General features: G+C 49.4%; 4 protein-coding genes across 5 annotated transcripts in view; 2 read left to right on the top strand and 2 right to left on the bottom strand.

The window, feature by feature from the left end:
* Window positions 1–2,551: 2,551 nt before the first annotated feature.
* Window positions 2,552–5,770, top strand: cfap73 (cilia and flagella associated protein 73). Its single transcript, XM_084467589.1, has 7 exons — window positions 2,552–2,638; window positions 2,949–3,051; window positions 3,315–3,419; window positions 3,988–4,185; window positions 4,584–4,805; window positions 5,327–5,485; window positions 5,574–5,770. The coding sequence occupies exons 1-7, from the start codon at window positions 2,577–2,579 to the stop codon at window positions 5,643–5,645; spliced, it is 921 nt and encodes a 306-aa protein (XP_084323715.1). The 5' UTR covers window positions 2,552–2,576; the 3' UTR covers window positions 5,646–5,770.
* A 481-nt stretch (window positions 5,771–6,251) lies between these two features.
* drc10 (dynein regulatory complex subunit 10) lies at window positions 6,252–8,468 on the bottom strand (the record flags this gene model as incomplete). Its single annotated transcript, XM_084468916.1, has 4 exons — window positions 6,252–6,497; window positions 6,639–6,710; window positions 7,210–7,443; window positions 7,857–8,468. 4 exons carry the CDS (start codon window positions 8,466–8,468, stop codon window positions 6,252–6,254), a joined length of 1,164 nt encoding a protein of 387 aa, XP_084325042.1.
* Window positions 8,469–8,956: 488 nt separating this feature from the next.
* Window positions 8,957–23,018, top strand: tpcn1 (two pore segment channel 1). 2 transcript variants are annotated; one of them, XM_084467565.1, is made up of 26 exons: window positions 8,957–9,343; window positions 11,841–11,974; window positions 12,417–12,593; window positions 12,944–13,057; window positions 13,313–13,443; window positions 13,539–13,627; window positions 13,740–13,774; window positions 13,969–14,027; window positions 14,376–14,475; window positions 14,712–14,828; window positions 15,422–15,546; window positions 17,565–17,613; window positions 17,727–17,790; window positions 17,920–17,964; window positions 18,264–18,320; window positions 18,729–18,782; window positions 19,207–19,279; window positions 19,515–19,622; window positions 19,815–19,976; window positions 20,378–20,493; window positions 20,623–20,669; window positions 20,758–20,826; window positions 21,000–21,093; window positions 21,194–21,333; window positions 21,640–21,720; window positions 22,131–23,018. In XM_084467565.1, the coding sequence occupies exons 1-26, from the start codon at window positions 9,250–9,252 to the stop codon at window positions 22,326–22,328; spliced, it is 2,532 nt and encodes an 843-aa protein (XP_084323691.1). In that variant the 5' UTR covers window positions 8,957–9,249; the 3' UTR covers window positions 22,329–23,018. The 2 variants fall into 2 exon arrangements, with proteins under 2 accessions (XP_084323691.1, XP_084323690.1); XM_084467564.1 differs by lacking the exon at window positions 8,957–9,343 and adding an exon at window positions 11,277–11,655 and having other exon boundaries at window positions 22,131–22,331.
* A 488-nt stretch (window positions 23,019–23,506) lies between these two features.
* Window positions 23,507–25,618, bottom strand: part of slc8b1 (solute carrier family 8 member B1) — a 9,495-nt gene continuing 7,383 nt past the window's right edge. The window contains exons 12-15 of the mRNA XM_084467566.1: window positions 25,012–25,165; window positions 24,636–24,716; window positions 24,342–24,406; window positions 23,507–23,700 (exon numbers count right to left, since the gene is read on the bottom strand). Of these exons, the coding sequence (XP_084323692.1) occupies window positions 23,509–23,700; window positions 24,342–24,406; window positions 24,636–24,716; window positions 25,012–25,165 (492 nt within the window). The 3' untranslated portion in view covers window positions 23,507–23,508. The remainder of the gene's footprint in view (window positions 23,701–24,341; window positions 24,407–24,635; window positions 24,717–25,011; window positions 25,166–25,618) is intronic.

The following is a 25,618-nucleotide window of genomic DNA, read 5'->3' on the forward strand; positions in this document are numbered from 1 at the left end:
TCCATTGGTTCCTTCGGAAAACTTACAACGGCCCAACTTGTTGACGGAAATAGAGTTGAATTTGCAGACCTTGATTTTTTAAAAACCCTTCTATGAAGTGTTGCTCTCTAACTTTCGAAAATAACAGTGTGTTTCCCTTTAACAAAAAATACTAAGAATGATGATTTCCTTCTTTGCCCTGTCGACTTCCTGGGGTAATCCTCCCCCTCCTCCTCCTCCTCCCCCTCCTCCTCCTCCTGGTTAAAAGGCCTGCTGGTGTTTACATGGGTGTGATGAGTCCATCTCTGCTGCCTCACACACTGTCACTGTCACCCAGCACAACTTATCATAATAGCACAGGGCCATTAGTATTAATAAAGAACCATGCGTGATTCGGAGCACACACACATCTGTGTGTGTGTGTGTGTGTGTGTGTGTGTGTGTGTGTGTGTGTGTGTGTGTGTGTGTGTGTGTGTGTGTGTGTGTGTGTGTGTGTGCGTGTGTGTGTGTGTGCGTGTGCGTGTGCGTGTGTGTGTGTGTGTGTTTTGTGCACGTGTGAGTTTGTATGTGTGTGTGTGTGTAGCATGTAATCTAATCATTAAAAATTAATACAGACGCATCTGCGCCACTATTGTTATTTTTCCTCTTCAGTGCATCTTTCTCTTGCCAATCCTCTCTCTCTCTCTCTCTCTCTCTCTCTCTCTCTCTCTCTCTCTCTCTCTGTCTCTCTCTCTCTCTCTCTCTCACCTGCTCCAGTGCATGTCTACACATTAACCATGTGGCTCTCTCCGATGCATTACTCCATGTGATTCAGCCTCTGTAGTCGTTCCCAATACCTTTAATTTATTATGCACTAATAACAGCACACAGCATTCCCATTACCCTCCTCTGAGGATGGCGTCGGCTGTCAGGCCCTGCGCCGTGGCACCTTGTGCGGCTGGGTTGACGAGGTGACCCTGGAGTCCGTCGTAGTAGGGCAGTCATAACACCTCTTCCAGGGACTTTCTTTAGCTGGAGTCGAAACACTAAACAAACCACTCTCTCGTTCGCTTTGCGTCCAGGCCAGAGCGACTGGAAGGCCCAAGCAGAGCAAACTGTTCTTTCTATCCAGCGATAGAAACAACTTTATTCATTAGTTACCGATTCATGATAAGGGTAACTATTTGTAATAGTTACCATATTACCATATTACTCACACTAACCTTACTCGCTAAGCCTATTACTAACACTTATCCTATTACTAATACTAACCCCATTACGAATAGTTTTATGGTATAAGCCCCTAAATCTTACAATTTTCTCATTCTTAACTACACACACACACAGACACAGACACACACACACACACACACACACACACACACACACACACACACACACACACACACACAGCACCTCTCCTTGATAGGATCAGGCCCGGTTCTACGGGGGTGCATAAGCATGCATTGCACCCCCAATTGAATTGTGTGCACCCTCTATTGAAAAAAGAATAATGGATATCCGAAAATGGCTAAATAAGAACACTGCAGAATCAACGTCACACATTAACCAGAGCAGGAAGGATGGAGACAATTTGGATCACGGAACAGTTGACGTTACTGCGGCTTCTGTCAACTTCAACGTTAGGATCGCTGTTGTGGAGGCTAGCGAGGCTATCGCTAGCAACACTAATTCACTCTAGTTTATTTTAGTAATTCATTAAAGCCTTATGTTCATAGCACAGAAACAGAAGATTAACCCATATTTGCCAGTTGTGTCGTGATTGTATTTATTTACAATCTTGTGAAAGGCACCATTTATTACTGATTACTTTTTGTGAAAGTAACATTGACATTGAAGAGTATTGACATTTAGTGGTTCACATATATAAACACAGACAAATTCAAAGTTTGAAAGGGTTCTTTCCTTGACTAATACAGCTTAAATGTGTTTTCTTTTTAAGATACAATGTGAATGACAATGTAAAATTGTTTGCTATGTCAAATATCCTGCCACAATTTAAAAGTCAAAAGTGGGTTATTTTTGCATTGCAGTCACATTTCAGGGTAGAATTCTGTTATTTTTTACACCTCACACATATCAAAAACCTTTCTCATATCCAAAGCTTGGATAACAATAAGCTAATGTTGCAGCTGAAATGTTCTCCACATCACAAAGACATGATGTGTACCAGCTTTTAAGCACAGTAAATATTATTGTCCCAACATGTGAGTACAACTACCCAGAAGTGCTTGTCAATCTACTGGTAGAAAGGCCTAGTGTATAAAGCGAAGTCTGAACTGAAGCTGGGTCGCTAGTTTTAGTATAGTACTGGTGCACCCCCTCTAATCTCAGATGCACCCCAAGTCATTTTGTTCTGGAACCGGGCCTGTAGGAAGTCAACCACCTATAGCATTTGTATTTGAGCTGACCCAGCCTTCACTGTCTGTCTACTGCCCCTCAGAGGCCAGTCTCAGCTACTACACAACACTCAACCTATGTTTGTGTGTGTGGATGTGTGTGTTCCCATAGTAACCAAGGCAGAGAGGAACAGAGATTTAGTTTCCTTTTGACGCTTTTAACCAGAGAAAAGTTTCCTCTCTGTGTGTCTCCGTCTCATGAAGACCTCCATGGATCGGGAGGACCACCTCAGGACCCTCCGGGAGGGACCGCTGGAGTTGTGAGTCTCTTTAATGCACGTTTATTTAATGCGTGCACGTTTCTTTAATGCGTGCACGCTTCTTTAACCTGTGATTTGTGTGCAGGTTTATGCAGGACTTTGTTCTGCCAACTCTGACTCAACTCGTCAGTAGAGGTTCATGGTTGCGTGTGCAGGTTTGGGTTGTAACTTGTGTATCAATAGAGGTTATTGGTTGTGAGTGTAGGTTGGGGTTGTGTGTGCAGGTTTGTGTTGTGTATCAGTAGAGTTTCATGCTTGTTTGTGCAGGTTTGTGTATTAGTAGAGGTTCATGTGTGTGTGTCCGTCCCAGGGAGCCAACCAGACAGCGGTACGTGAAGACGGGAGCCTCGCAGCTGCTGGAGAAACGCAAAGAAAACTTCGCGGCGGGCGAAGAGCTTCAGGGTCAGAGAGAGGTGGGAATCATCCATTTATTCACCCTTCATCTTGACCCCTCCGGGCTGGTTTAAGGTTTTTATTTGATCACTTCCACAACGTAGACGTGAATCTTTCCGGTGTTGGTGATTGTTGGTTGTGTTGATTGTGTGTGTGTGTGTGTGTGTGTGTGTGTGTGGGGGGGGGGGTGCATATATGTGTGTGTGTGTGTGTGTGTGTGTGTGTGTGTGTGTGTGTGTGTGTGTGTGTGTGTGTGTGTGATTGTTGTTGTGTGTTACTGCAGGTTGTTGAGCTCAAAAGGAACCGTTTGCGCCAGCGCCAAGACGAGGTGCTCAACAAGGAGGAACATCTCGAGGAGTCACTCATCAACTTCAACAAATTTCTCCAGGTACAGGCGTGACTCTGTCTCTCTTTCTCTCTCTGTCTCTCTGTCTCTTCGCACAACTTCATCCTCGCCTTTAAGACTAAAATTATCTCAAATGAATAGGATGGTTCTGCAACATATTCCTGCCATATATTTTAATGGCACGTTTTGTTGAGAATAACCCAGTTTAAGGTGTCCTTGGAAATACATTATTTTTACACACTTGACCTTACACGACTAAATATATAATTGCTTCCTCCAGCTCGCTCTCTCTCTCTCTCTCTCTCTCTCTCTCCTCTCTCTCTCTCTCTCTCTCTCTCTCTATCTCTCTCTCTCTCTCTCTCTCTCCCTTTCGCTTTATTTATTCATGAAAATATTGCCATTCAATGAAAAGATGGAACAAATGAAAAAACAATTAACGAGGAAAAAAAAGTGAAAAAACGTATAAATTGTCAATATGACGCAATATGACACAACGTATAAAAGTGTGTGTGTGTGTGTGTGTGTGTGTGTGTGTGTGTGTGTGTGTGTGTGTGTGTGTGTGTGTGTGTGTGTGTGTGTGTGTGTGTGTGGTGTGCGTGTGTGTGTGTAGGAGAATGACGCCAAGTGCAGCAGGAGCACCATGAAGGCGGAGAAGGAGAGGCAGGCGGTGCTACAGAAGGAGTCGGAGGCCCAGCGGCTGATAAGGAGGTGCGGCTCACTGGACAGGAGGAGACGGCGGCTCCAGCTGTCGGTGGAGAGGAACGCCCTCTACGGGACCTTTCTGGAACAGGTCCTCCAGACAGCCAAGGTGATCCAGAGGCACACAAGACTAGACGTTTATAGTCTAGATAAAAATCACGTTGGTGTCTCTTCAACGTAGAGTTAAAAAATTGCCTCTTTTAATTTTCTTTTATCAAGACATTATATTGCACTTCAAAATAACAACAGTATCCAGATGTATTTTTCACTTAAAAATAGTACTTAGCATCATGTAGCATCTTATCCTAGCTATCTTTGTAGCATACAGGGAATGGGTTAACCTAGTGATTGTCAGTGCTTGGCACTTGGTTCTTTGAACATCCTTACTGTACTGACAGCGATATATTGTTGTTTCTCTTTCTTCTGACAAACATACTTATTGTCGCTTTGAATAAAAGCGTCTGCTAAATGCCCTGTATAATATAAATGTATCATTGTTGGGTCCAGCTGGAGGAGGTCCGGGATCTGGTGGGTCGCTTCGAGACCCTGCTGGTCACCAGGACCCAGCTGTCTGAGAGGGAGGGCCGGGCCCAGGAGCTGCGGGACCACCACCGGGGGAACCTGCAGAGGGAGCTGGACCGACAGAACCGCCTGCTGATGCACAACAACAACCGGCTGTCCCAGCTGCAGACCCAGCTGGACCTGTCCCGGGCAGACACGCTGGGCTGGGTAACACACGCAGAGACCCCTACCAGAGACCCCTACCAGAGACCCTACCAGAGACCCTACCAGAGACCCTACCAGAGACCCTACCTGGGCTGGGTAACACACGCAGAGACCCCTACCAGAGACCCTACCAGAGACCCTACCAGAGACCCTACCAGAGACCCTACCTGGGCTGGGTAACACACGCAGAGACCCCTACCAGAGACCCTACCAGAGACCCTACCAGAGACCCTACCAGAGACCCCTACCAGAGACCCCTACCCGAGACCCCTACCTGAGACCCCTACCAGAGACCCCTACCAGAGACCCCTACCTGGGCTGGGTGGTGGCCACTGAACATATAAATGAACATGTTCATCAACACGTCACAAACATGTTAATGAACGTGTTCATTAAGATGTTAAAGAACATGTTAATGTTATATTACTGTCTGAGGGCAGGTCTCCCCCTGTCTCCCCCTCTCTGAGGGCAGGTCTCCCCCTGTCTCCCCCTCTCTAAAGGCAGGTCTCCCCCTGTCTCTGCAGGAAAGCAAGTGGACCCACATCCAGAACACAGCCGCCAAAGAGACGCTCCTGCTGGGTCAGATCAAAACAGGGACCCTGAACCTGTTCCACCTGGCCGGGGGAGTGCTGGGAGAGGACCAGGGCGTGGAGATCGACGCCACGGAGGCCCAGCTGGACAGGGTGAGATGAACCCTGGCTTACAGGCTTGTGTTCGGCTGGGTTCTGCCTGGTGCTCTGATGTTAACTGTGTCTCGTGCTTTCTCTTCAGATCCAGATCTTCATTCAGAAGCAGACAGATATTGTGAATGAAATAAAACCCTCGGACAGTCTGTTGCTCTAGACAGAAGCATTAATGGAATATATATATATATTTTTTTATATATGTGAATGAACAGCAACGCTAGACAGACGCAAACTGCGACCATTTAGTTTATGCCGTAGAAATACTCGAACATTACGTCTATACTGCCACCCTGTGGCCAACGTGGAGCATGGCGACTGGAATGATTGTATTGTATTGTAATATTTGTTTTGATGAAATAAAAACGTTATTACTGAGGTCTGTATAAAAGCTCTTTAATCACTTTTCTAGTGAGGGTAGGGTACATAGCTATAGAGCTACACAGTCTAATATTAGCATCTGAACATTCAACTCTTTAGAGATAAACAGCAGCCTATTTTTAATGCCCATTAGTTTATTTACTTGAAAATAAATGTACTTATTTTATTTAATAATAATACAAAACTATACAAAAAACAAACAAAACAAAATATATAAATAACAAAATATACAAAAAACACCAATGTCATAGTTTCAAGTATGAATCTGAATTTGTGTCTTTATATTGTTCAATTAAATGTGAACATTTGTTTTCCTGAAACGTAACTCGGTGAAGTACCATTAGGAGTCTGTGGGGGAACCATGGCTAGGGATGTGACTACACGTCTATTTGCCCTTCTTGCCTTTGCCCTTCCGGGATGCCTTGCCCTTGCTCTTGGCCTTGGCCCTCATGTTCTTGCGGACGCAGTGGCCCCTCCACCAGGCCTGGATCACCACGGCCCCGCCCGTCTGCAGCCCCAGCTCCCGCGTCTCCTCCCTCTGCGCCTCCTCCGCCCGGCGCCGCTCCTCCATGATCTGATCGTACTCCACCGCCAGGACGCCGTACGCCTCCTCCAAGTCCTTTCGCTCCTGCTGCTCCTCGTCATGGGCCCCGCCCACCTCCAGGAGCTCCTCCTACCAGGAGGAGGAGGAGGTCGTAAAATAAGTTCTGCTCCGTGAGGTCGGTGGTTTGGATGCTACGTCATGTAACGTATAACAGGTCGGGGTCTCTACCTGCTTCTCCCCCATGTCCGCGTCATACTTCTGCAACCAGTTTTCAATCTCTGTCTCCACCTTGAGTCTCCTCTGCCAGAGAGTGAGGAAAGACTTGATGAACCCTGCAGGCTTATGTGCCCCAGCACCTTCATTTACACCACTTTTAATCCATATTGTGTGCTCCAAATGGGCCTGCCGCGATACCTTATTTAATGTATCATATGTTTTAAACCATGTTGCTGTGAAACCTCTAATATATCATGTTTTAAACCATGTTGCTGTGATACCTTTAATACATCTCATGTTTTAAACCATGTTGCTGTGATACCTTCTCTAATATGTCTCATGTTTTATACCATGTTGCTGTGATACCTTCTCTAATATATCATGTTTTAAACCATGTTGCTGTGATACCTTCTCTAATATATCATGTTTTAAACCATGTTGCTGTGATACCTTTAATACATCTCATATGTTTTAAACCATGTTGCTGTGATACCTTCTCTAATATATCGCTCATGTTTTATACCATGTTGCTGTGAAACCTTCTCTAATATGTCTCATGTTTTATACCCTGTTGCTGCGTTACCTTTCTCAGGCCCTTCTCCGTCTGGTGGTTCTCCAGGACCAGCGCGTTGAGTTGGAGGGTGAGTTTGTCTGTGTCTTGCTGCATGCGTGCCTGTTTCCCCTCCCAGGTCTTGGCGGCAGACAGGCTCTGCTTCTCTGCGTCCTGCTGCGTCCGAGACACAAAGTCCCTGGAGGTCTTCTCCATCTGCTGCAGGGAGGTCTGCAGCTTAGCGATCACCGCATCCCTCTTCGAGATCTGAAACCACACAGACGAGACGCACCATTACTCGACGTCATTCAGCCTGACCTTTCACAAACAGGGGATGGGGACCTTGCTGAAGGCTATGCTATAGGTAGACTGTGGAGACCAGGGAATCAAACCCAGAACCCTTTCACCATACTCACAGAGCCACTAGTTGCTGTAAGAATGATTGGAGAAAAATACAACACTTTAAGAATCAAAAGATACAAAAGATATACACATACTGCTGGCTGCTGGGGTTAGGAGAGTAGTAGGATAAAGAATAGTGGAAAATAAACTACAGTGAAATAACAATAAGAAGGAAACACAGCATGTTCTCTACAGCCTTATGTCCTAAACGTCAGGCTAAAGGTGTGTGAGATGTAGGACCGTACCTCTGCGTCTCTCTCCCTGGTGACGGCGGCCACCTTCTCCTCCAGCAGGGCGAGCAGGCCCAGGTTGTCCGCGTGTCTCTGAGCCAGGTCCCGGAGGTACCGCGCCCGGTGCCGCTCCTCAGCCGGCCCGGTCAGCAGGCGCTGCACCAGGATCCGCCGGAGACCCTGCACCCCCTCGATCAGACCCTGCATGCCCTCACTCTGCCACGGGCCCCCCGCCTCGACTTTGGCCCTCACAGCCCTGAGGTCAGCCGGGCGGTCCTGTAGCAGCCTCAGGACGTTCTTCAAGGAGGACCGGAACTCCTTCTCCAGCTCGGGCGTCGGCATCTCCTCCGCCCGGTCCACTCTCTCCACTAGGAGCCGGTGCCCTCTCAAAGCTGCGCTGAGCTTGTCGCTCAGGCTGGGAGACAGGTGGTCGAGGTTCTGCAGCACGGCTGGCAGCATGGCCACCAGCTCCACCTGGTGGAGGCAGTCCTCCATCACACCTGCGGTGCGCTCGGCCTCCAGGGAGGGCAGCTTCTTCTGGGAAGGCTCCAGGATCTTCATAGCCTCCTCGCTGATCGGCCTTGATGGTGGATCTGGACTAGGCCTTAGTAGTGGATCTGGACTAGGCCCTGCTGACATGGTCTTGACCTCTGAAGACATGGTGCTGGCATGGTGAAATGATAAACAAGCAAATAAGAATTTATTATTGTATTTTACATTATTAGTTTTAAGATGTCTTCAGAGTCAGACACTATTATTAAACATTATATATATATATATAAAATAGAAATAGAAAATAGAAATAATAACCAAAAGAGCTATATACATATATTAGAACATTAAATAAGTGAATGAAATGTTTGACAACATGTAATCTTTGCTTATTTGTAGTGTGAACTTTGACCTGTCCTACCTTTTAAAACCAGAAGATCCAGTATAACTTTGCACTAACTAACTGTACTAACTAGTCTTGCGGAGTTGATCAGTCGGTGAAAAACGTTTTCTGTTTATGTTTCTTTATCGCTGTTGCTAGGATACCAAAGTGTCTTTTACTTTGAAACATCCGCCCGCCGTATCTCGACGCGTCATGTCGCGAAACGCTTCCCGGTCGTATGTCGTGAAACGCTGTTTGTTTGTACCACATCACAAGTCTGCATGTCGATGTTTGTTGTTGACATCGTCGTGGGGCTCTTTAGAAGCGATGCTGTTCGCAGTGCTAGCCGGGTACAGACACAACAACAGCCTCGGTGTTAACATCTGAACTCACGCCTCCCCGCGGCCCCGTGAGAGTGACAGACTCCCCACCGGCTCAGTGACAGACACCCCGGCCATGTCTCCCAGGGCTGGGACGGGGCTTTAGAGGACGTCGCAGCTTGTGGATCCCCCCTGACCGCGGCCGCCCCGCAGACCTCGGAGAGGAACACGGGTTTCTGAGCTGTCCATGATGGAGACGGACGACGACGTGCCTCTGATCCTGACCTGGGACGAGGCCAGCAGCGGATTGCTGAACGAGGAGTCGGAGAGGGCGGACGAGAGTAAGCGGACCTTCTTCTTCTTTTGGTTTCAAACGTCCTCATGAACCCCGCTGCGTCCCTGCTTGTCCCAGACCTGCAACTGGACGCTCTCTGTTGACATTGAAAGTCGACCTGAAGCTGTCTAGATTGAGCCCTGGGTAAATAAGTGTTCATGAGAGCGATCCCACATCCACGGTCCTGTTTAATGACAGCTCCGTGGAGGTTCTTTGTGCTGCCCTTCGCCCAGGATCAGGACCTCTGCAGGGGGGGAAATGACGAGGCACCGTTTGAAGTTCTGTTGTTGAGTTCCCCCCTCAAAAGCTGGGGCCACACGTTGTCTAAAACGGCCACCAAGCTGTATTTACGTGTGCTGCACGCATGCGTCCATTCTGTGTAGTAATCCTACTGCCTTTTGTGTCCCTCTTATATTCACTACAAACTGACCAATGGAGAAAACTGCAGTCTCAGCAGACCATTTTAGTGCTGTCCCCCCTCCCTCCCCCACCTCATAGTCCCGGGCAACATGTTTGTGTTGTGTGTGTCCATGTCAGACCAACATCCAGCCTCTGGTGATGTGCGACTAGCCGTGGAGCGAATGTCTGTTTGTGTGAGCGCCTGTGGGCTTTGAGTTTTGGCTGTGGAAGCAAACGCAAGAGGAAGGAGCTTCTCCGGCCGACCTGGGAGCGGACCCCGAGAGAGAGAGAGAGAGAGAGAGAGAGAGAGAGAGAGAGAGAGAGAGAGAGAGAGAGAGAGAGAGAGAGAGAGAGAGAGAGAGAGAGAGAGAGAGAGAGAGAGAGAGAGAGAGAGAGAGAGAGAGAGAGAGAGAGAGAGAGAGAGAGAGAGAGAGAGAGAGAGAGAGAGAGAGGAAGATCAGCTAGTTCCTGCTGCCGGCTCGTGGAATAGAGCGACCATAAGGAGTGAGTTTGAACCCCAGGGCCTCTGGTCTGACCCGACCTTCAGACCAGCCGTCATGTAGAACTGAACGCTTGGCTCCTCGTGTCACGTTGAGTGGTCAGAGGTGTAGAAAGAAAGTGAGAGGAGTGGATCTACTGGTGGTGGTGGTGGTGGTGGTGCCTGATCACAGTGCAGTACCAGGCCCGACCACTGGCTCATGGTGTTATTGATGGGGTGCTCCACACAAGGTATTGTTCGGAGACAAACGAGAGGGCCAGAGTTGTGCAACGTGCGCTACTGCCGGCGTGAGCTGAAACCCTGACAGGACGACCGCTCGTCCGGCCATCTCCACACCGCAGACACCAGCTACTGCTGATCAGACTGGAAACAGACGGGCTGAATCTCTCTGTTGTTCCCCATGGAGACGGGCGAGCTGAAGGGGACACTCTGAGCATGTGACCGGGGCCTGAGGATAGTTTCCTGTCACTTCCTATTCAAACATTCAAGACTCAGCAACACAAGGAGTGATAGTGTCGAGATGACGCAGGCACCGGTAATGGAGAAGATTACAGCTTGATGTTATTACCAGGATATATTGAATTTGAATTGAGTGGAGAGAGTTTTACTGTTCTTACTGGCTGGCTCAATACTGTAGTACAGGAGGAAGCAGGCCGAGGGAGCCAGCTGTTGGGCTGGTTTCACTGTGGCGATGTGTTTAGAGTTGGAACAACTAGACCCACTCTCCCCCTGGTACACACACACACACACACACCCCTTGTCCCAGCCCTGGGGTCCAGCCGACTCCATCTGTCCATCGGGGCAGAGAGGGGCCTTGTTAGACGAGCCTGTGACGTAGAGCAGAGGAGCCTGTCATGTGGTGCAGGGTGTTTCATGTTCATATTTGCTCACCTTCGAGCAGGGTCAAAGCTCAGGTGTTACTGCTGTGGCAGTAAAAGATATTGTTCCGGTGTTCTTGTCGCTGTCACTAGTATCAGCACTTTATGAGGGAGAGAGTGGACGTGGAGGCTCTCCTTCTCCCTGCTCTGTGGACCGTGCCGAGAGAACAGCTTCTTTGTCATCTTGTTCTTTCATTTAAGGAGCTTTGTCCACTGGTTTTTCTGAGGAGATGTATTGAGCTGCCGGCTGACTGTATACTGTCCTTATTGAGTGTGTGGGTCAGTACCAAGAGGCATCGCCTGACTGGACTCCTGGAGCGTGTGGACAGCAGAAACTCTGGACTTATTACAATAATGCACACGGCTGGAGTGTGGACTTTGAGGAGCGGGAAAGGATTCCCATGAGTCAGTGGCGGTGGACTGACACTAAACCACACTGAACCATGGCCGTCTGTACCTGGGAAACGGGAACATCTGGTTCCCAGCGGACGCGGAACGACAGTCCACTGGTGGTCTCCTCCATCATGTACCTAGAGCTCGTGGGTAGGAGACCAGCGCAGCGGGCTTTGTGTCCACGGTGCACATACTGGGAGGCACATACTGGGAGGCACATACTGGGGTGCACAGGGTTTTTTGTATCGACAGACCCTGAGTCGCGTGATCGCGTGTTTTCACTCACTCTCACTTCACTGAATGTACACCTTTTTGTCCTTCCTCTGATGTAACAGATGGAGGAGGCAACTATGATGTCGTGAACAATGCTGTGATCGCAACGCCGGGACCACAGAACTACAGACCCCAAAATGCATCATTCCACCACAGCTGGGAGATGAATTACCAGGAAGCAGCCATCTACCTGCAGGTACACACACTGTGGGTTAGCACTGTGGGTTGGCACCGTGGCTAGCGCTGGGGCTAACCAGGCCGTGGGTTTAAACCCGTTGTCTGTGTTGATGTGGGTGTCCTCCAATACGAAAGACATGCACGTTAGGTTAGTAGTCATGCCTTTGAGCAAGGCACTGGTACACGACCGGGGCATGGTACCTGCACTGCTCCCAGAGATGGGGTTCAATGCTTGAAATTACAGTAAGGTTGATTCTTGATGGAAGCTATAGCTACAGTATATAAATCCACATTACATCTGGTATAGGGTTGCCTTTATATGAGTTATTATGTTATTTTGACTCCCTCATAAGAAGCTGTACTTTACCTGTGTGTGTTGCCTGGCCACAGCTGCGATTCCCAGCCTGCCCCACTAACACCCCTCCCCTCTTGCGCTCCCCACGGCGCCCCCCCCCCCACAGGAAGGCGAGAACAATGACAAGTTTTTCACCCACCCGCGCAACCCCAAGGCCCTGGCGGCGTACCTGTTCGCCCACAACCACCTGTTCTACATGATGGAGCTGCTGACCGGCCTGCTGCTCATGGTGCTGTCGCTGTGCGAGGCCCCGGCCGTGCCTTCGCTGCGCCTGGACGTTTACGTGAGTCCCGGACACCAGCAGCCAGGCCAGTGGTTACCCCATGATAGATAGATGGATAGATAGATAGATAGATGCAACTTTATTAATCCCCTGGAGGGGTGAATGGCAGACACAGGATATAATGCCATACAATAAAAATACAAAGTATTGTAAGGAAACAAAAATAGATGCTAAAGTAAAGATAAACACAACAAACAGGACAAACAGTATGAATTATAAAGTGGCCCAGTGCCAGTACCAGAAGGAACTTTGGGTTTCAAATCAAAAAGTACAGGCCAGTAGTAGACATGGAAAAAGCGATTTAAAAAAATGTATTAAAAAGTTTGTGTGTGTGCGTGCGCGCGCCCCAGGTGCACGCCACCCTGGAGCTGCTGGCCTTGGTCATGGTGGCGTTCGAGCTGTGCATGAAGCTGCGCTGGTTGGGCTTCGACACGTTCATACGCCACAAGAGGACCATGGTGAAGGTAGGACATGTGACCAGTAAGGGACTCCCGAGGTCTTGTTCCGACCGCACCTTAACAAAGAACCGCAATTTGAAAGAACAAAGACAAAACAAAAGCAAAAAGAGAGGAACAAAAGACAGACACAGGAAATGCCTTGTTCCAATTCCCCTTTCCCCTCGAGCGGTTCTGTGAACCGATGGGTCGTACCAAACAAAGTGGGCAGTGCCTGAATCTGTGTCCACTGCTCCGAACCGACCATGTGCCCCTCCCTCCCAGACCTGTGTCCTCATGCTCCAGTTCGTGGAGGCCATCGTGGTTCTGATCCGACAGACGTCCCACCTGCGGGTCACCAGGGCCCTCAGACCCATCTTCCTGGTGGACTGCAGATACTGCGGCGCTGTGCGCAGGTACGATACCCTCCCTGGGACCCGGACACCCGGCCCGCTCTGAACCCGGGCTCCTGTGTGTCTGACCCCCCGGTAACACGACTCTCTCTGGACAGAAACCTGCGACAGATCTTCCAGTCGCTCCCGCCCTTCATTGACATCCTGCTGCTGCTGCTCTTCTTCATGGTGATCTTCGCCATCCTGGGTGAGACACCAGACCGGACCTCTTGTACTTCGCTACATCGTCTGTATGACAGATGAGATGAAGGGCTCCTGTTTCATGAGGGTTTCTGACTGGTCTTTCTGTCTCCTCTCAGGCTTCTGCCTCTTCTCGCCAAACACCTCTGACCCGGTAGGTCCAGCCCGGACTCCAGACAGACCATACGGTTACTGGGCACTGCTGGTTTTACTGGATTGTGTTTGGTCATGTTGGTTTTCTCTGTCTGCTGGTTTTACTTGATTGTGTGTGGTCATGTTGGTTCTCTCTACCCTGCTGGTTTTACTTAATTGTGTGTGGTCATGTTGGTTCTCTCTCTGCCCTGGCAGTACTTCAACACGCTGGAGAACAGCATGGTCAGTCTGTTTGTGCTGCTAACCACAGCAAAGTAAGTCAAGACGAGTTTACCGTGTTTACACTCAGCGTGTTCTCACCTGGCGCCTCACAACAAGCTCTGTTTAAATACTGCAGCTTTAAATACTGACTCTAGCGCACTGTTTAATTACCGCAGTTTTAAATACGGACACTAGTGCTCTGTTTACATACTGCAGCTTTAAATACTGACACACTGTTTCACGGCAGCTTTAAATACTGACTAACTCTGTTTCACTGCAGCTTTAAATACTGATTCTAGCACTCTGTTTAAATACTGCAGCTTTAAATACTGACTCTAGCGCTGTGTTTAAATACTGCAGCATTAAATAGGGACTCTCTTCCCTACTCTGTTCCCCTGCAGCTTTCCTGACGTGATGATGCCCGCCTACTCCAGGAACCGCTGGTGCTGTGTCTTCTTCATCGTTTACCTCTCCATAGAGCTCTACTTCGTCATGAACTTGGTGCGCTTTTATTTTGCTGCCTGCCGTTTCCATCTGTCACATGTTTTAGACACAGAAAATGTGTAAGAACAGATGTCCTCAGACATTGGCATATAGACGACCATCCCACCTTGGTAACCTTGTGTGAGGAGGTTCTACCCAACGGCAGGCGTGCTCTGAAGCAGCAGGTGCAGCAGCAGCACTGTCGTACGTCGGACTGATGATCAGGGTGTCCTCTGTCTGTCTCTCCCCCTCAGCTGCTGGCAGTGGTGTTTGACACCTTTAACGGTGTGGAGAAGATGAAGTTTAAATCGCTGCTGCTCCACAAACGCTCCGCCATCGACCACGCCTTCCAGCTACTAGTCAGCCGACAGGTACTGTGTGTGTGTGTGTGTGTGTGTGTGTGTGTGTGTGTGTGTGTGTGTGTGTGTGTGTGTGTGTGTGTGTGTGTGTGTGTGTGTGTGTGTGTGTGTGTGTGTGTGTGTGTGTGTGTGTGTGTGTGTGTGTATACCTGGTCAATATTGGTTCATAAGTATAATAATGGTAAAATCAGTTGTTTATTTAGTTGATTGGTCAGGGACAACAGAGTGAATGCAGGGTGTCTAGTCAAGGCTTATTTGTGATCCCTGTCCCTCGTTAAGCTTTGTCCCTCGTTAAGCTTTCTAAATAAAAAACAGCTTGTAGCCGGGAGCCACTTCCCTCTGGTGAAGTTGTTCAGTGAACACGGTACTGAGAGGTACCAGTAGTACCAGCCTGTATTCAGTGAACAGTGTACCAGTAGTACCCGCCTGTATTCAGTGAACACAGTACCAGTAGTACCAGTAGCACCATCCTATATTCAGTGAACACGGTACCAGTGGTACCAGTAGTAACTGCCTGTATTCCGTGAACGCGGTACCAGTAGTACCAGTAGCCTGTACTCACGGCGTGTTGTTCTGTTGTGTTGACCCCGCCCTGTGGCGGCCAGCGGCCAATGGGAGTGTCTCTGAAGCAGTTTGACGGGCTGATGCGTTTCTACCGTCCGCGCATGTCGGCCAGAGACCGCTACCTGACCTACAAGGCCCTCAACATCTCGGGGACCCCCATGCTCAGGTAACCCTCCAACCCCACGTCTATCCCAGTTATAGAGTTCAATGTCTTAACGAGGACTTTCCCCGTTAACAGACTTCAGTGTCTTAATGAAGACTATCCTCGTTAACAGAGTTCAGTGTCTTAACAAGGACTATCCCCATTAACAGAGTTAAGTGTCTTAACGAAGACTAGCCTCGTTAATGCCCGTGTCACACTGTCCCGAAATTGACACCAGATAAACACGATAAAGGAAATGTTCAAATTCGGCTCTGATCGTAAAAACATCGGACCATTCGTGAAGGAATCTGAAGCCATCGTATGACCGCCGGTGGAGTTTCTCAGGCTCCGGCAGCAACTTCGTGAGCGGTGGCAAAATCTTTGGCATGCCAAAGATTTGCAGAAGGACCTTGCGAAGGTTCATTTTCGTATTGAATTTGTGTGTCCATTTTGCCCTTCGTAAGGCCATTGTGATGGCATCTTGTCAAGTCGTGTCATGTTTGTGTGATCATCGGTGCCATCGCCTCATGAAAACAATGCGAAGGAAACAAGAAGCTGCCCGATTGTCTTAGGAAGGCACCACGACTACGTGAAGCCCTCGCAATGCCGTTGTGTAGCAGTCGTATTAGAGTTCGATGATGGGACCACGGTGTCGGTGAAGACAGCCGAATTTGAGTAGCTCAAGCGTTTTCGATGTGTCATGGTAACGTGGACATATAAAAGGCCAGCCTCAGAGCATCTTCCTCAGTCAGTCCTGAGCAACTCTACAAGCAGAGGCGTGTGTAACTCCCAAAGCTTAAATCACACTTAATCACAATTCAGTTCCTGGTTATTAGGCCTATATCAAAATGATTATATAGATATTGTCTCGGCTATTTTGACCGTGGGTACAGCAGGCGAGGTCAGCTCGACTCGCTTCCAATAATTAAAAAAACTTGTGACTTCAAAAAATTATTGCATTTATTTTACAATTAAAAAATTAACAAAACTGTCCTCTAAATTAAGGAAATAATACTGGGAAACGAATAAACCATTATAAGCAACGAGTTAATTTAATAAACAGTGTAAATACTTTTTTCAACTACTGCCTCTTTCCCTTGACGTTTATTTTTCACCTGACAAACACACACCAGATACCTGCGCGCAAAGCCCGCACACAGACCCTACAGGTAGCAAAAAGCAAAGCAGTCTCAGCATAAACAGTATTATATAATATCAGTCCTGCAACGGGTCGGGTACCCGCATAAAAGTTGCTAAAACGGGCAGATTGTGACGTCCGTTTTAGTCAACGATACGACACTTGACTCCCAGCTGCGAAGAGACCGCGTCTGGTTTCAACAGCTGATCATTTGTCAGACGTGGAGCGGGGACTCCAGCGATGACACTGCGCTGCCCGAAGACTCTGCATAAATCGAGTGAAAGCCACCCAAGCGAGATCCTTTCGATGTTTTGGTGCGGATTTCATTTTGATCACGGATGACAGGTCGGATCTGGTGCTGAACTTTGCAGGTGCGGGCGGGGGCTGGTCTCAAAAAATGGATATGATTCATAAATAAACAAGTCAGACACCTTTAACAGAAAATCAATTGCCTCATTTGAACGGCTGCGACAAATATATTATATATCGTATATTATATAGATTATTTAGATATGATAGGTGATATCTAAATATCAGATAGATAGATGATTATATGAAGGTGTTATACCAACGGGAGGTCACGTGACGCCTTTGTGACCTAGTTCAAACGCATCGTACCCTCAATACGACGTCTCGTGTGTGTGGTTCGGGTGCCATCGTTTGACCTTCTGTAGGCATTGTACTTGCTTCGGCTGTTGACCAAGTTCGGGGCCATCTTCGTGCGAAATTCAAAATTCCACATTTGTGTGTTTATCTGTCAATTTCGGGACAGTGTGACACGGGCATAACAGAGTTCAGTGTCTTAATGAGGACTTTCACCTTTAATAGAGTTCAGTGTCTTAACGAGGACTATCCCTGTTAACAGAGTTCAGTGTCTTAATGAGGACCTCCTCTTCTCTTACAGTCTGCAGGACTTCTACAAGTTCTACGAGGTCATCGGACTCAAGTGGAAGGTATGTTCCTCAGACAGGATGTGCTTCAGGTCCGTGTCTGCGTGCACACGTGTATATACACATCATATCTTTATTTATATCAACGTAAACGGGGTCATAACCTTCTCTCCTAGGCTCGGCGGAGCGGGGAACACTGGTTTGATGATCTCCCACACACAACCTTCCTCATTTTCAAAGGTGACTTCTGTCTTTTAGCCTTGCGATAATAGACGGATGAATTATGTTCCTCATTCTGTCACACAAGCCTTTCCCTGCTCTCACGTCTGCCTCTTCCTGCTCTCTGTATCGTCTGCTTTCACTCAAAAGGCATCAACCTGCTGGTGAAGTCCAAGGCCTTCCAGTACACCATGTGTAAGTATGCTGGCACCAGCCGCCGTGTTGCTGGTTTGGGGTTTTGGTGGGAACTCGTCGGTTTGGAGACGGCGGGTCTTGATGTACAGTATCTCGAATGGAGGACCTGTCTTTGTCTTTGTCCTGGTTTGTTCCCCGTGCATACCGAGTGTGACAGATGGTAACACCATCTGTCTTCGCTCCACCCAAACATCAGAATACACCATGCCCTCTGTTTGGTAGTGCCACCCACTGATTACAGTAACCCCACCCCTACGCACCACCCAACAGCTCCTATGTCCCCTGTCATGTGTCTGCAGATGTGGTGGTGGCTACCAACGGCATCTGGATCCTTGTGGAGACCTACATGTTGAACAGTAAGCCACCGCCGGATGAACCTCAAGAGATGTTCTGGATGTTTCGGACCCTCCAAATTAAAACCTTCACCTACAGCAGCCTAGAAATCAAATGTTCCACGTTCACAACTCATGACTTGTCCTGTTTTCTGTTACATGTTGTCATAAAGTAAGCTGTCATGTTACCTTGAGGTTAGAATGAGGTTGGGATGTGGTGTTGGGGTCACCCTGACCCTAACCCTAACCCTAGGGTTCTGGTTGTGGTGTAACCCTAACCCTAGGGTTGCGGTTCCGGTGTTGGGGTACCCATAACCCTAACCCTAGGGTTGTGGTGTTGGGGTAACCCTAACCCTAGGTTTGGGGTAGCCCTAACCCTAACCCTAGGGTTGCCTGTGAACCCCCTTCAGACTCTCACTCTCTGTCCTACAGGCGGCTTCTCCTGGTCCCGATTCGTTCCGTGGAGTTACATCGTCTTCCTGACCAGTGAGTGATCCCCGTTATGTCATCACAGGAAGCTGAGTCCCGGACCATGATGTCCTCTCTCACGTGACTCGGACCCTGTGATTTCCTGTCTAACTGCTCTCTGTCCTGTTTCACGTGCTCTCTGTCCTGTCTCACATGCTCTCTGTCCTGTCTCACATGCTCTCTGTCCTGTCTCACATGCTCTCTGTTCTGTCTCATGTGCTCTCTGTCCTGTCTCATGTGCTCTCTGTCCTGTCTCACATGCTCTCTGTCCTGTCTCACATGCTCTCTGTCCTGTCTCACATGCTCTCTGTTCTGTCTCATGTGCTCTCTGTCCTGTCTCACATGCTCTCTGTCCTGTCTCATGTGCTCTCTGTCCTGTCTCACTCTGTCCTGTCTCACATGCTCACTGTCCTGTCTCACGTGCTCTCTGTCCTTCCTCCAGTCTACGGGGTGGAGGTCCTGCTGAAGGTGGCCGGCTTGGGCCCCATGGCCTACATCAGCTCTGGGTGGAACCTGTGAGTTAACTCCTCCTCACGCTCTTATTGTGGAAACACCTCTACTCTGCTCTTATTGTGGAAACATCTCCTCTCTGCTCTTATTGTGGAAACACCTACTCATGCTCTTATTGTGGAAACAACACCAACCTACACCTATGCACTTATTTTGAAAACGACAGTGTCTTATATCATAGTGTGGTTTCCTCCTCACTAGTTCTGTAAAGTGTTGAGTGATTCTGGCCGCTCTGTCCAGGTTTGACTTCTCTGTGACGGTGTTCGCCTTCCTGGGTTTGATTGCTTTGGCCTTCGACATGGAGCCCTTCTACTTCATCGTGGTGCTGAGGCCGCTGCAGCTGCTCAGGTGAACACCCTGGACCGGGGAACCGCCCGTCAGGTTTAGGTGGTGGTCTGGACCGGGGAACCCCCCCCCCCCCCCCGTTTGGTTCAGGTGGTGGTATGGACCGGGGACCCATGTCTCCACATGCCCCCAGGCCCATCTCCATTGACATGATGCAAAATTAGCTAATGGCTAACGGAGCGTTCTCACCGCCAGGTTGTTCAAGATCAAGCAGCGGTACCGCAACGTGCTGGACACCATGTTCGAGCTCTTCCCCCGCATGGCCAGCCTGGGCCTCACGCTCATCATCTTCTACTACTCCTTCGCCATTGTGGGCATGGAGTTCTTCGCCGACGTGATCTACCCCAACTGCTGCAAGTGAGTCCTCTCCCCCTCTCCCCCCCAAACCCTCCCCCAGAGTGAGTCCCCCCCCCCCCCCCCCCCCCACCCCACCCCCTCCCAGATGACCTCCGTTCTCTCCATACATTACATTACAATAAGTGCATTTAGCAGACGCTTTTATCCAAAGCGACGATTCATATGCAAACTCACACCCCGATGGCCGAGTCCATCATGCAAGGCGACAGCCAGCTGGTCAGGAGCAGGTAGGGAGTGGCGTCTTGCTCAGAGACACCTTGACACTCTAGCTAGGGGGAGTTGGGGATTGAACTAGCAACCCTCCGGTTCCAAGTCCCACCCGCTCTACCTCCCGAGCCGAGCCCCATTTCTCCTTCACGCCTACTAGCTGGTTGTCTAACCCTCCCCCCCCACCCCCCCAGCACCAGTACGGTGGCCGACTCCTACCGGCAGATCAACGTAACCATCGGCAACCGGACGGTGTTGGAGGAGGGCTACTACTACCTGAACAACTTTAACAACATCCTCAGCAGCTTCGGTAATCCTCTCCTTGCTCTCTTCTCTCCCCTCTCTCCCGTCTCTCGATCGCTTCCTCGCTGTCGTTCGGTGATTTACAATCAAACATGGCGAGTGTGAGTGACGTGGATGTGTTTCCTGTGTCCTCTAGTCACCCTGTTTGAGCTGATGGTCGTCAACAACTGGTACATCACCATGGTAAGGCAACTCACCCATTCTGATGCTCTCATCTCTAATGTTGTGTTAAACTTTAAGGACTTGACCTGTAACCCCCCCCCCCCCCCAGGAAGCGGTGACCTCCATGACGACCCACTGGAGCCGGCTGTACTTCATGACCTTCTACATCGTCACCATGGTGAGTGTGTGTGTGTGTGTGTGTGTACGAGGTGAGTCCCCTGATCAGGGCCCCTCTCAGCCTGCTGAGGCCCCTGGTCAGGGCCCCCGGTCAGGACCCCTTGGCCCCTCTCCTTTGCCACTGGTCAGGGCCCCTCTCACCCTGCGCTCCTCTCTGCTCCCCCCTCGCTCCAGGTGGTGATGACCATCATCGTGGCGTTCATCCTGGACGCCTTCGTGTTCCGCATGAACTACAGCCGCAAGAACCGGGAGCCGGAGAACCCTGAAGGTAGGAACGTGGCTCATTCATCAGTGGAGCGCGTGGACCGCTCTGTAGCGAGTATTAAACCTACGATGTGCGTGTGCGTGTGGCGGCGGTTGTGTTACAGAGGAGAACGGCATCGTGTTCGAGGTGGAGGTGAGCCGCGACGAGGCGCTGGCCACGCTGGAGCTCTACAAGCAGACGTGCCCCGGCCTGTCGTCGCTCAGCTCCCTGCAGGGGGTGCTGCAGGCCATGGACCGCGGCGGGGTGAGAACACACGCACACGCACCTTCTGCACGGCCTGCAACGTCCGCAGCACGGACTCACCAAGTTTCATGTCACATACACTTATTTTATGTTGTACGTCCTGGCACTTAATCAAAAATAGTAAAACAATTGTACTCAAAATAGTACTTAGCATTGTGTAGCATCTTATCCTAGCTATCTTTGTTGTTAACGGGGAATGGGTTAACCTAGCGATTGTTACAATGTCCTGACAAATGTACTTAATGTAAGTCGCTTTGGATAAAAGTGTCTGCTCAATGCCCTAAATGTACACGTCTCTGGCTCCAGCACACGTCCCTGGTGTACCAGGGCAGGAGGTCCCGGACCAAGAGCGACCTGAGCATCAAGATGTACGAGGAGGAGATCCAGGTGAGTCCTGATAGGTCGGTTAAGGCCCGCCTTCAGAAAGTAGAACAAGTTGTTCTCAAAGGAAAGCTTAATTAACACTCAAGCTCAGCACAGGGAGTTTTCTCTAAACAAACTGGTGATTCTAGTCAAGAATAACAAGTTAAAAGCTTGTGTAATCGTGTAATGACGACTGTTGAGCTCAACAGTTGTAGTTGTCATGACAACTAGAATACAAGTAAAAAAATAAGATAATTTAAACATCACTTACAGTTAATATGCTAGTGTCCACTATTTAAAACATGCCCGGTGGGTGCTAGTTGTCATGACTATCACTGTTGAGCTCAGACAGGAAGTCTGGAAGGCTGGTCCGGATGCGGTCTTTAACCACCAGGTCCATGGTGACTCACGCGTGTCTCCTCTTGTTCCCCCAGGAGTGGTACGCCGAGTTCTCCAGGGAGAACCTGTCCGAGGCGGACCACAGCCTGGAGAGGGTCCTGGACAGCCCGGTGTCGGACCCCCCGCCGAGCTACGACCCACCCCAGGCCATCAGCCCGCCCCAGCCCCTGGCCTCCGCACACAGCACACTTCCCGCCTGTGATAGGCCACCGCAACCCGTCACTCCCAAGTAGGGTCCCATTCTCCTGGGACCCCCCCCCCCCCACTGATCCTTCAACGATGGACCACTGGATCGGCCACTCGGTCAGAGACTAACGGTCCAGTTCCTGAACTTTACCCCTGGACCTGTCTGTGCCCCACCGCCTGTACGAGGGGAAATGTTGTACACCTGTTGCCTGGATACCGTACACCACTCCCACCCGATGCCTTAGCGATGTCATAGCTCCTGATCAGTGTTAAACCCTGACCTGTCTCTTTAAGGGGAACCCTCTGAGTTAAGGGAGGACTGCTCTACATGAGGGTCGTACTGTGTTCCTCCGGAAAACCCTGGGAGAGTTGGGACCGGTTTGAAGAATCCTGGAGGTCATGGTCAAACTGTGGTCCATCCTGGCGCTCACGGTCCATCTCCTCCGTGGTTTTCTCTCCCAGGAACGTGGCTGATGTGGTGTGGAGCAGTCCTCTATCTCCTCAGTCTGGCTCCCCTCGGATGAACGGACTCCTTTGTACAGTATTACAGATATTAAGCTGGTGTGTCTCATCCTAGTTCTCTGAACACTAAAGAGACTATTTTACTTTTGTATAAACCTGTTATTCTGTATGTGTATTAGAATGTATTTGACCGACTGAATACAGCAGAACGATTTTAATAAACTGTTCCATTTGTCACGTGAATCTGTGCAACTTTTCCCCCTCTAATAATCATACACAATGAATTAAAAGTAAAAGATTTAATGCTTTCACAAATACAAAATCTGCTCACATAACCAAAATAATGTTTTTAAAATGTTGAGGTATAAAACTATACCTGATGGTCAATAAGCATAACACTTTTTGTACACAATTATTTACAATACATTCCAAATAAAATCGATTTTAAAAATATAATTTCCCTGAGACGTTTGTCCCAGAAGGTGCTTTTCTTTGGTCTCTGGTACGTTGAGGCAACGTGGGTTTGAGCAACAAACCCTGAGATCCCCTTAGCGTCAGCGTTGAGACCCCAGAGAGTCCTGATGACGGTGAAGACGATGCTGGTTCAGACCTGAGCACCGCGACACGCCGGCTCTGGGTTTAGAAATGCCCTCAAGAACGTTGATTCGGTGTCCATGGTAACGTTTAAAGTCCTGCTCTGTGAAGACACTCCAGTGAGTTCGGCCTCTGCTCCAAGACGCCTTCACAGGAACCGGGCTCTCAGCGTCAGGTCATGTGGATCGTCCTGAACTCAGTGAGCAGTGCCACGGTGAGGAACACGGCGTAGAACAGCAGCAGGAACATCCCGTAGGCCCGGCTCAGGTGGAACCGGCAGAGCGGGACGATGACGAAGGACAGGACCAGAGACAGACCCAGAGACCCGGCCAAGACCCAGGTCAGCAGGCCCGCCGGCTCCAGCTGGGGAGGACCAATCACAATCCACTGTTCATTACAGACACAAATATGGACCAATCACATTCCACTGTTCATTACTGACACTAATGTTGACCAATCACATTCCCTCTCTTCATTACAGACAATAATGTGGACCAATCATATTAACCTTGTTCATTACAGACACTAATGTGGACCAATCACAATCCACTGTTCATTACAGACACTAATCTGGACCAATCACATTCCACTGTTCATTACATACACTAATGTGGACCAATCACATTCCCTCTCTTCATTACAGACACAAATGTGGACCAATCACATTCCACTGTTCATTACATACACTAATGTGGACCAATCACATTCCCTCTCTTCATTACAGACACTAATGTGGACCAATCACATTCCACTGTTCATTACATACACTAATGTGGACCAATCACATTCCCTCTCTTCATTACAGACACTAATGTTTGCTTGTTATCAACTTTAAACCCACCCAGAAAAACAGAACAATTCAACAAAAGTAAAATGAAAAATAGTTTAACATAAATGAAGTGAACTATAATGTATGTACAGAAACAATAAAATAACAAACAGGTTAATGGAAATATTAGTATTTAGCTTTAAACTCTTGACACGGTGGGAGAGGCGAGGCATACCTGCACTGCATTGTGGGTCTCGAATATCCTCACCAGGCATCCCAGGCCGACCCCGAACAGCATGTCTGGAGGAGGCGTGGTCAAGGCTCCACCAAGTCACATGACCGTATTTATCTAAACGTGGTGATATGTCATATAGTAATCTAGGCCATTTTTGGCACTGACAATAATAAACACACACACACACACACACACACACACACACACACACACACACACACACACACACACACACACACACACACACACACACACACACACACACACACACACACACACTCTGTGTCAGGATACTGAAGATGATGCCTCCAAAGCAGGCCGATATGGCCATCCTGGGGTAGCCCTGGCGAGCGATGGTGATGTCAGCGAAGCAGTCTGCAAACGAAAACACAAAACTCAGGAGAGGGTGTGAGAGGAGATGGACAGAACTAGAGAGAGGGGCTGTGTGTATCCTCCAATACTGTGCCCCAGGCCAGTCCCACTCAACTCCTATATTGACCCCAGCCCCCCTCACCTCCTATACTGACCCCAGCCCCCCCCCCACCTCCTATACTGACCCCAGCCCCCCACTCACCTCCTATGCTGTTGCCCCAGCCCCCCACTCACCTCCTATGCTGTTGCCCCAGCCCCCCACTCACCTCCTATGCTGTTGCCCCAGCCCCCCACTCACCTCCTATGCTGTTGCCCCAGGCCAGCACAGTGAGCCCCAGCACCGTGTTGCTGAGGCTCAGCACCACCCCCAGCATGTGCAGGAGGCTGACCACCTCGGAGGCCACGGTGCTGATGAGCACGGCGCTCACCACGAACCCCAGCAGAGCCAGCAGCTGCAGAACCAGGGGGACACGGTCAACTACACATGAGAACCAGGGGGACACGGTCAACTACACATGAGAACCAGTGGAACACGGTCAACTACACATGAGAACCAGGGGGACACGGTCAACTACACATGAGAACCAGTGGAACACGGTCAACTACACATGAGAACCAGTGGAACACGGTCAACTACACATGAGAACCAGGGGGACACGGTCAACTACACATGAGAACCAGGGGGACACGGTCAACTACACATGAGAACCAGGGGGACACGGTCAACTACACATGAGAACCAGGGGGACACGGTCAACTACACATGAGAACCAGGGGGACACGGTCAACTACACATGAGAACCAGGGGGACACGGTCAACTACACATGAGAACCAGGGGGACACGGTCAACTACACATGAGAACCAGGGGGACACGGTCAACTACACATGAGAACCAGGGGGACA

The sequence above is a fragment of the Micromesistius poutassou genome (assembly GCF_964030765.1).
Source record: "Micromesistius poutassou genome assembly, chromosome: 5".
In the NCBI taxonomy this organism is placed as follows: Eukaryota; Metazoa; Chordata; class Actinopteri; order Gadiformes; family Gadidae; genus Micromesistius; species Micromesistius poutassou.